The sequence below is a fragment of the Megalopta genalis genome, unplaced genomic scaffold, assembly GCF_051020955.1.
Source record: "Megalopta genalis isolate 19385.01 unplaced genomic scaffold, iyMegGena1_principal scaffold0102, whole genome shotgun sequence".
Lineage (NCBI taxonomy): Eukaryota > Metazoa > Arthropoda > Insecta > Hymenoptera > Halictidae > Megalopta > Megalopta genalis.
In genome coordinates, this window is record NW_027476171.1 from 187,906 (window position 1) to 199,226 (window position 11,321).

Here is an 11,321-nt window from a genome sequence, read left to right on the forward strand (position 1 = left end):
ATACCGTTTCGTGGACAGAAGACTAGAAATTGATTGACCAGTGACGCGATGAAAGGGGATGTAAAAGTGACGTAGCACGCAGTGCCGCAGGTAGTAAGAAACACTGGACGGGCGACCGAAGCGGTGCGTGCTAACGACCCTGTTATAAAAAATGCTGCCGATGAGGCGTGCTTTACTCGAAAATGCAGAAATGACTTTATTGCCGGAAAGAAGACGGCTCGAAAAAATCATAAACTTAGAAACTGCAATTGTTCCGCGTTAAAAGTATTATAGAAGCTATCTATATTAATAAAGCATACGCGGCTCGACCGCTTGACCCAATACCGTCGGGGCATAAGCATACAAAAGATTCCGAAAATTACCAAACGACACCATCTGTACTGCAAGCGTCTTTCCACACACAAATAAGCGACCGTAACGATAGTATCTAATTATCCGAAAAGCCGTTATTTCCTGCCTGTAAGGTAATGAAAGTACATGTTTCAAAGCTCTTAGGTTTTTATATTTATAAATTACAGTAGGCATAATCTTATGTGTGCCTAACGCATTTGCACATAAGCCAATTGTAATTCTATCTTTTTTCGCCTCATGTCCACTAAGACTTTTTGTTCCGCGTTAAAAGTATATAGAAGCTACCTATAGTAATAAAGCATACGTGGCTCGACCGCTCGACCCAACACCGTCCCTACCATACAATAGATTCCGAAAATTACCAAACGACTCTATCTGTACTGCAAGCGTCTTTCCACAAACAAATAAGCGACCGTAATAATAGTATCTAATTATACCGAAAAGCCGTTATTTCCTGCCTGTAATATTTCCTTCAACGCTGCCTACATCTGGTCGCCAAAATTCTCTCACCGTCACGTATTCCCGTTACCTTCTCCACAACTCCGATTACCCAAGGCAATATCTTTTTCCCCAGTCTTATTACCTACGACGATCAACCTTCGAGACAGGCGGATTCTTTGCGAGATTCACTCGCACGTACGATTCATACCTGCAAGTGACTATTAGTTCGGGGTGGTCACTTTTTCCCTTGTTCACAATTTTTTAACCGATCATTCTAGATCCGGATAACTTGAAAAAACATTGAATCCGAGTGTCTCATTAAAAACTTCACACCGCTAACGATTCTTCTTAAAAAACAAAACAGACAACGAACGGACAGATAATAACCAGACATCAACGCGTAAAGACTTCGGTCAAGATTACATCGATAGTCTCACCATCAACTCAATTCATTCTAAGCCAAGTACAGTTAGTCACCCTAGCGTTAAAAATTGTTATGTTATGTTAAAACATAGTGTTATTGATATCAGTCAGTGTTAAAACCATTCTTTATCAATCTACTATCCGTATCACTCGAAAGAGTCATAGGGAATCGCGCAGACTCGGTGTCATACACGATTGAATCGGAGACTTACGACCTCCGTAGATCTAACAGTTCACTGTTCGATCTTATCGGGAAAACGTGAATAAACAGCACTAAAGAAGGCTATGGCTCTACGAAATTGAAAGCCTAATGAGTGACCTTTTGTCGATTGCACGTCGTTCGATTCCCCATTAATAAAATGATTTTTTAGGGATTTCTGCTAGAAATAATCGTTTCTATTATTAAGGTCTTTGTACAATACAATAAAAACTGGTCATGCTGATTAACAATTTAATCATTAACAATTTAACAATTTAACAATCAACTGATTAACAATTTATAACAAATTAATTAAGAACTATAATTCTCTTAAATTCGAAGCTAAATGCACAAGAATTGTCATCGATACGTTTTTAGCCTCCAAATTTCATATTACAAAAAGCAGCCATCATTATTTCACCGGTGAAAAATAATTCTCATTATTGAAAGTGACAATTGCCAAACTAATGAATCTAATCCCGACTACTAAGAATTGAAATTGCCAATCTGTTAAATATAATCCCCATTATTGAAAGTGACAATTGCCAAAGTATTAAAAATAATTCCCAATATTGAAAGTGATAATTGCCAATCTAGTCAAAATAATCCCCACTATTGAAAACAGTAATTGCCAATCTATTAAATGTAATCTTCACTATTGAAAATAACTGTTGCCAATCTATTAAAAATAATTCCCAGTATTGAAAGTATAAATTGCCAATCTATTAAAAATAATTCCCAATATTGAAAGCGACAATTTCCAATCTAGTCAAAATAATTCCCAATATTGAAAGAGACAATTTCTAATCTAGTCAAAATAATTCCTAATGTTGAAAGTAACAGTTGCCAATCCTTTAAAAATAATTCCCAACATTGAAAGTAACTAGTAAAGTAACTAACTTACATAATAAAAATAATATCCACTATAAAACACAATTGCCAATCCACTAAAAATAATATCCACTATTTTAAAGTAACAATTACTAAAAGTAATCCCCATTATTCCCATTAAAAGCAAAAACCACCAACTCTGTGAAAATAATTCACTAGACTCTTTCTATTGTAGTCTTCGGACTGTCGAGTAACAGGCATGATATCGATCTCCAGAGTTTGTGTGGTCATTTCCTCCGGCAGATCATAATCGATATGACTTAGGAATATCCCGTCGTTCGCGTTCATTGGAACATTTTTTTCATCCACGGTATCCTTCTTCTCCTTAGCCTCGTCATCAATTTGTCAGCCAACCTCATGTTCCTAAACTGATCGCCTTGGCCGAACCTGTTAGCCATCTTGAAGTCCTTGGGCTGAGCATCTTGATGCTGCCGGAACCTACCAGCCATCTTAGAGTCCCTAAGTTGATTCCCTTGGACATGTACAAGCTCGTGAGTCATTCTAGGGTCCTGAAGTTGATTATGGTTTTGCGCCATCCTCGACTCCCTGGACTGGTTCCCTGGCAATACGCTAAGTCTCTGCGCCATTCTGCTGTCCCGAGTTTGATCTTTCTGAGGTTTACCGACTCTGAGGTCCCTAGACTGATCTTCCAGCAACTCGACAAGTCCCTGGCTCAACACAGCCCCAAGATGTTGACTTTTCTGGGTTCGCTTGGTCTATCGGTAATCCTGGATTCCTTGGATCGATCAACTCGGTTCTATTCAACTGTACTGCTGGTCTCCTAAGATCGAAAACGTCTGTCCTCGAATCAAACTGTTTTCTGGGATAGTCCGAGTGGTAAAGAGGAACAGGATCCTCCTCACTGGAGTCGTCGTCGTATTTGTCAGCTCGGAGGACCATCGATGTTCCCGTATTAAAGTCCTCGAAAATTGATTTCGATGGATCAGATAGATCATAGTTGAGGAATCCACGATTCACCGATGTGAAATTAGGCTCTGCCGGATCGAAGAGGTCGAGCTTCCTCAATTGAGCCTTGGAGCCTAGGTCAAGGGGTTGAAATGGTCCACTGGAGCCTGAGCGAAGGGGTTGAAATGGTCCATTGTTGCCTGGGTCAAGGGGTTGAAACGGTCCATTGAGGCCTGGGTCAAGGGGTTGAAACATTCCATTGGAGCCTGGGCGAAGGGGTTGAAACGGTCCATTGGAACCTGGACCAAGGGGTTGAAATTGTCCATTGGAGCCTGGGCCAAAGAATTGAAACGGTCCATTGGAGCCTGAGCCAAGGGGTTGAAATGGTCCTTTGAAGCCTGAGCCAAGGAGTTGAAATAGTCCTTTGGAGCCTAGGCTAAGGGATTGAAATAGTCCTTTGGAGCCTGGGACAAGAGGTTGAAATGATGCACTGGAATCTGGGCCAAGGAGTTGAAACGGTGCGTTGGAGCCAGGGCCAAGGGATTGAAATAGTCCTTTGGAGCCTGGGCCTAGGAGTTGAAATGGTGCATTGGAGCAGGGCTAAGGAGTTGAAATATTCCTTTGGAGCCTGGGCTAAGGAGTTGAAATAGTCCTTTGGAGCCTGGGCCAAGGGGTTGAAATGGTGCACTGGAATCTGGATCAAGGAGTTGAAACGGTGCATTGGAGCCAGGGCCAAGGGGTTGAAATGGTGCATTGTAGCCTGGGCCAAGGGGTTGAAATGGTGCACTGGAATCTGTGCCAAGTAGTTGAAACGGTGCGTTGGAGCCAGGGCCAAAGGGTTGAAATGGTGCATAGGAGCCTGGGCCAAGGAGTTGAAATAGTCTTTTGGAGTCTGGGTCAAGGGGTTGAAACGGCGCTACAGGTGGTTTCGACATTTTTATATTGCTAAAAGGGGAGGCTGGAGCAGGAGCCAGGTCAGGATAGATGTCCCAGGACTGGAGAGCGCGGGATACCTCGCGTCCGCCGGCGCCTCAGGCCCTGCCGATTTCTGCGCCACCTCTGCCTCGAGCGGCTCCGTAATATGGATTATAGGAATTGACTGATAAGGGGTTGGTGCGGTATTTGGGTTGCTGGGACCGTCCTTTGCCGCTGTACCATAGTGTAGATTCTGCATCATCGTGACGTGCAACCCTTGAGAATGGCAACGAGACCCTGAAACGAAATCAAAAAGTTCCTAGATTTCAAAACGGAACGAGGTGCCTAGATCTCGATCGATGTGTAATGAAAAACAGTAAACCTGAAACGGGATATAACGAAAATCCCTAGATTGCAAGCAAGAATCATCGAAATCATTGCATCTCAAATATAGATATTATAATAATCCCTATACCTTAAATTGAACATCATCAAAGTGTCTAGATCTCTCATACAGAAAATAATGTAAATTCCTAGATCGCAGACAAGATTTCCCATATTCAAAGGGAACATCATGAAAGTCCCTAGATTACAGCTATAATTATGCTTTTTAAACGGTATATAAAAAAGTCTCTAGTATGCAAACGAAATATCATCAAAGTCTCTAAATCTAAAGAAAATTAGCGTAAAAATCTATGTATCATCCAACGGAATATCTTTAAAGTCCCTAGATCACAAATGGAGCAAAATCTGTACGGTTTCGAGAAAGCGGTCGCCCCCTTGAGCCTTCGGGACCGTCGCCAGGCCAAGGGCCATAAAGCCTTCGGGACCGTCGCCAGGCCAAGGGCCATAAAGCCTTCGGGACCGTCGCCAGGCCAAGGGCCATAAGGCCTTCGGGACCGTCGCCAGGCCAAGGGCCATAAAGCCTTATCGGGCCGTTCGGGCCCACGTCGTCATGCTGTTTCGGGGTAACGTCTCGCTCCGGAATTGTCAGCCGTTTTCGGCACGTTTTGGGGGTTTCCCACCATTGACTTGAGGGTGGGCTCGCGTCCTCCGCCGAAGAGGGGATCGGACGAGAAAATTCTCCTCCCTCAAGTCAATCGGCGAATGGGAATGACGTTTCCCCCAAACGGGGCCTTATCGAGACATTCCGCGAGGCGATAAAGGGACGATACTCCGACGCAGCATGACGAGACGGTAGAAAACCACCAGACGGTAGAGACCACTGAGACGCAGAGACGATAGAGACGATAGAGACGATTCACAACCATTCGATTTGTAAAACCGACCAACACTGCCAACCACGGATCCTTGAAACAGTCGCCCAAAGGTAAATCGGCCGGCGACAAGTGCAGGATAAACATTCAACAACAAATTTGTTATTGTTGAATCGAAGAACTTTTAATATCCTCGGCACGACATAAAACATGGTCCTTCGAGCCGGATCCAGTGGCGTAATTGGAGTGCAAGTCTAGTGTCGGTTCAACCACATACACGAGACATTCCTTGGAAATTCAACGAAGGCGAACAGCAGTCAACCTCCGAAGCTCCAGAGACGTTCCTGCATTATCGTGACCAGGGACAACTCCGTGGACGACGGCATCGGCGAAGGTAGGCTCGTTGTAATTTTCACGCCAATTAAATTTCCTATTAATCCGTTCGTTCCCCTGTCTCGAATTTCGGAATAAAAATGGCACATATCGAGAAGACCGACAAGGCCGTTGAAAGACAAAGTCGTGTAATTAAACAGAATCGAAGTTACTTTAAGGCTCAAATTACTTCATTAAGTAAATTTGTCGAGTCATTTACAGAATCGAAAAGAGAAAGTATTAAATTACAAGAACGAATAACTCGAATCCGATCTCTTTTTCAAAAATTTAACGACAACCAAGACGAATTGGGTATTTTAACCGAAGACTATGATGTCGTAGAATTAGAGCGCGAAGAAATAAGTAACGCGTACGACGAAGCTCTTGCGGCAGCTCTCGAGCTCCAAGAGTCGCTGTCAATCAAACCTAACGGTAATGATGAAAATGTTAATTTATACGAACCTAAAATAACCGCGAATAAAATTTCGGTGAATCTACCAAATATCAACCTACCAAAATTCGACGGAAGAATAGAGAAATGGGTAACTTTCCGCGACGCATTTTTATCGATGATCGATTCAGACAAGGGTCTGAGTAAGATTCAAAAATTAACGTATCTCACTTTGTCGTTAACCGGGGAGGCCAAGGAATCGATAGAAGCATTTACAATAAGCGAAGAAAATTACGACGTGGTATGGAATCATTTAACGGAAATATACAACAACCAACGCGTATTAGTTCTGCGTCATGCGACGTTATTACGGGAAACCCCATTTATGAAAAATGACTCTTCTGACGGGATTCGAGAATTAGTTCGGCATATGCAACTTCATATTCGATCGTTGGAAGCCTTAGGCAGAACATGGGAAGATATAGCGAATGATATCTTAACCAGCATTGTCATTTCTCGTATGGGAGACGAAACGCGAAAGGCGTGGGAGCATACGTTAATCGACACAGAAGTTCCGAAAGTGAACGATATATTTAAACATTTGCATAATGCCTCCCACCAATCGCAGGATTATGCATCGATCGCATGTATGAACAAACCGTCTATAAATATGTCGTCTCGCCCTGCAAACAAACGTGAAAATCAGTATATTCGACAAACGCGATCGCGAAATTCACCTCCTTCGTCACCGAAATTTCAACGCCGGATCGCTCTTGCAACTCAGGCGCGAGTATGGCCCTGCTCTTTTTGTAAAAATGAAGGGCATCGCACGTATCAATGTCCTCATTTTCTAGACATGAATGTAGAAAAGCGTATCGAAGCCGTGAAACATGCGAAATTATGCCTAAACTGCCTGTTGCCCAATCATTCAGCGGAAAAATGCAAATTACGGAAATGCCAATTTTGCAACTTAAAACACAATTCGCGATTGCATAAACATGCGCACGCACCTTTGGAGAAGATCAACGCTCGATCGGATCCACAATTAAATGACCAAGAATGACGTCAATCCAACCACATCGATATTCCGACCAAATTCGAAATTCATCAGACGCTAATGACAGACGGGGCTACCCACGGACTGTTAACGACTGCAGTCGTACGCGCATTAGACCACCAACAAAAACCTATCGAATGTCGCGCGCTATTAGACACATGTTCGAACGCGAATTTAATAACTGAAGAGTTTGCAGCAAAATTAAGATTGCCCACTCACATACAAATGGTGAATATCGATGCGTTGAATGAGCTTCAAACAGTTGCGAATCGGATTGTAAAGGTCAAGGTTGTCTCCCGATTAAATCAATTTTCCCGGACTCTCGATTTTTTTGTCATACCGCGTATCGCAGGACACACGCCAGACCGCCAAATAAATCGCAATAAACTACAAGTTCCTCCGAATATTGTTCTCGCGGATCCACATTTTCACAAGCCTTCCCTTGTAGATATGTTGATTGGAACAGGACCAACATTAGCTAGTTTCAGTATTGGTCAACTGCAGATTCAATCGAAGGGAAAACCAGATTTGATTTTACAAAAAACCCAGTTCGGATGGGTCATCGGGGGGAGCGCCCCCACTGTTTCTTTCGGAAACCCACAAACTTTCCTTAGCACGGTTGACTTCGATCTTAGGAAGTTTTGGGAAATCGAAGTGGGACCACAACAACACCACTTGTCGGCAAGTGAAAATGAAGTAGAGTCTCATTTTATCCGTACCGTTGCACGCGAACATTCCGGGAGATACGTTGTCGCGCTTCCGTTCAATCAGAAGAAGCGAGACATCGGCGAATCCCGAACACAAGCATTAAACCGATTTATGTCTTTAGAACGCAGACTCTCTCGAAGTCCCGATCTAAAGACAGAATACACCGCGATTATAAACGAATACATCACGTTAGGTCACATGACACAAATAGAATCACCCGACAATTCTTTCGGTTTTTATCTACCGCATCACGCCGTCATCAAACCCACCAGCTCGACGACGAAATGTCGAGTTGTGTTCGATGCGTCGGCTAAATCGGACACCGGCATCTCCTTGAATGATGCGCTCGAAGTTGGTCCGACGATTCAGGATGACCTCTTCTCTTTGTTGTTAAGATTTCGAAGTCATGCATACGTGCTAACCGGCGATATTGAGAAGATGTATCGTCAATTTCTCATTCGTCCCGAAGATCGTCCGTATCAACGGATTCTTTGGCGGAACGACAAAAACGAAATTTCGACCTACGAGCTTAAGACGGTCACTTTCGGTGTAGCTTCAGCCCCATATTTGGCAATCCGGTCTTTACACCAATTGGCAAACGACGAATCGGACAATTATCCCGCGGCATCCGAGGTCGTTAAAAGGGACATTTACGTTGATGATCTTTTGACCGGTGCTGCAACATTCCGCGAAGCCCTTAAATTACGTAACGGTATTATTAATTTGCTAAAAAAGGGGGGACTCAATATTCGACAATGGGTATCAAACGACCCAAATTTGTTATCAGGGCTATCGGAAGATCAAATTCATCCGAAATATTTCGGCGATGAATCCGTTAAGACCCTCGGCGTGATCTGGAGTCCACGCGACGATTCAATTAGATATACCGTATCTATCGATAACAGACAAACGCATACCAAACGAACAATCCTTTCAACTATTGCAAAAATATTTGATCCGTTAGGGCTCCTTGGACCCGTAACAGTAAGCGCGAAAATACTCATGCAACGTCTGTGGCAACTGCGGCTAGATTGGGACGAATCCTTACCTGCCGACATCCAAACCGAATGGTCTAATTACCAAGCGCAATTAAGGTTATTGAAGGATTTCGCTTTTGCACGGCACATTTCACAACACGAGGTCAAACGAATCGAAATCCATGGTTTTTGCGACGCCAGTGAGCGCGCATACGGAGCCAACATTTATTTACGCACTATATCCATGTCTGGAAACATTGCAGTTCATTTGATTTGTGCCAAATCCCGCGTAGCTCCGCTAAAAACCATTAGTTTAGCGCGATTAGAGTTATGCGGAGCTAAATTACTTGCCGAACTGTTTACCAATGTTAAACAAATAATCAGAAAGGAGATCCACTCTACCGTATTGTGGACGGACTCTACAATTGTTCTTCATTGGCTACAACGGTCTCCGAATACATTAAAGACTTTCGTCGCAAACCGGGTTACAGATATTCAGGAAAGCACTGATATTAAGGCATGGCGACATATTCGATCGATCGATAATCCTGCCGATTTGCTTTCACGTGGGTGCAGCGTTAAAAATTTCATGGCAAGCAGTCTCTGGCGTTATGGGCCCTCGTGGCTGAAGTTAGACGAAACATTTTGGCCAAATTCGCATTTCGAAATTCCAGAAGTTTTACCGGAGCTACGAAAACTCACGTGTCTAGTCTCCACAATCGTAGAACCTTGGGAAATTATCGATAAATATTCGTGTATCCGTCGTTTAACCAGAGTCATCGCTTATTGTCTACGCTTCATATCAAAACCCCGAGTTACCGGACACCTTTCTGTCAAGGAATTGCAACGCGCGAAAGAAAAAATTATTTTATTTACTCAGCAACAATCGTTCGCTCAAGAATTGCGCGATTTAAAGACAGATAAACAATTAAATTCAAAGAGCAAGTTGCTGCCATTATCCCCATTTATCGACGAAAGAGGCATTTTACGTGTTGGAGGTCGTTTGCAAAATTCAAATTTACCGTTTGAACAAATGCATCCGATTCTCCTCCCAAGAAGTAGTCACGTTACCGATCTCATCATTCGCGAATCTCACGTGCAAAATCATCATTCGGGTTTGACAGCGACTCTGTACCTCGTTCGTCAATTGTATTGGCCCATCGATGGGAAAAACATAACACGAAAAATCATCCGCCAATGTGTAAAATGTTTTCGATGCAATCCTCCGATGACTAATTATGTCATGGGGAACCTACCTGCCGCTAGAGTTTTAGAATCCCGACCATTCACGAATGTCGGAGTCGATTGTTGCGGTCCCTTTTATATAAAGGAGCGACGATACCGCAACCGTAACCGTGTTAAAATTTATGTTACCGTCTTCGTCTGCTTCGCGACAAAGGCCGTGCATTTGGAAGTCGTCAGCGACATGAGCTCGGAAGCCTTTTTGGCAGCATTGAAACGTTTTATTGCACGGCGCGGCATTTGTCGGAACATTTACTCGGACAACGGAACGAATTTTGTCGGTGCGAATAATGAAATGGTGGATTTACTTCGATCTTTAAGCGAACAAGAAGAAATCCGTCAATATGTCGTAGAAAGAAAGATCACGTGGCACTTCATGCCTCCACTGTCTCCTCATTTCGGGGGATTGTGGGAGGCAGTGGTGAAATCATTCAAACATCACCTACGTCGTGTTGTCGGCGACGAGTTATTTACATTTGAGCAGTTTGCGACCTTTACAACCGAAATCGAGGCAGTCCTAAATTCACGTCCCTTGACACCCCTTTCTTCTGACCCTAATGACCTATCCGCCCTGACTCCCGGTCATTTTTTAATTGGCGGTATAATGACGAGCGTACCAGAAGCCGATTTCACCAAAACAGTTACCAATCGGCTGTCCACCTGGCAACACATCCAAAAGATTAAACAGGACTTTTGGAGCCGGTGGCACAAGGAATATATTAACCACCTAAATGTACGAGCAAAATGGACAAGGGGCTCGCATTACATCAAGGAAGGGACGATTGTCGTGTTAAGGGACGACAACTTGCCACCGCTACAATGGACTCTTGGAAGGGTCGTCGAAATTCACCCAGGCAAGGACGACGTAATACGCGCGGTAACTGTGCGCACAGCTAACGGCGCGTACAAGCGCAACATTCGACACCTCGCACCTTTACCGATCGAACCCGAAAAATCTTAATTTTAATCTTTGATCTTTCGTTTGTACAGCGTTTCGTTTGTTATCAGTGTTATTTGTATGTTTGCCGTCCTAGTAGGTCAGTTTTATGACAGACCTCGACTCATGTCACGATGTGACCCGTAGTAGTAACATATTATGCGCATTTATAGTCATTAGTTTTACGCGTTTTAAGAATGTTTCGTATTTTCTTCGTTTGCATCATTGTATATCGATTTTCGAATTTTTCGTTTTAATTTACGCCTATGTTATGTTATGTTCCTTTCTATGTGA

General features: G+C 43.4%; 1 protein-coding gene across 1 annotated transcript; it reads left to right on the top strand.

Moving 5' to 3' along the window:
- The first annotated feature begins 5,816 nt into the window (after positions 1-5,816).
- Positions 5,817-11,051, top strand: LOC143262260 (uncharacterized). The gene is made up of 2 exons (XM_076528168.1): positions 5,817-6,801; positions 7,516-11,051. The coding sequence occupies exons 1-2, from the start codon at positions 5,817-5,819 to the stop codon at positions 11,049-11,051; spliced, it is 4,521 nt and encodes a 1,506-aa protein (XP_076384283.1).
- The last annotated feature ends 270 nt before the right edge of the window (positions 11,052-11,321 follow it).

Bases quoted from the DNA above. Each gene is read 5' to 3' on its own strand.
- LOC143262260 (XM_076528168.1), top strand. From the start codon at position 5,817: ATGGCACATATCGAGAAGACCGACAAGGCCGTTGAAAGACAAAGTCGT. The intron at 6,802-7,515 runs GTGAAAATCAGT...CGCGTATCGCAG, and splicing joins GTCTCGCCCTGCAAACAAAC to GACACACGCCAGACCGCCAA.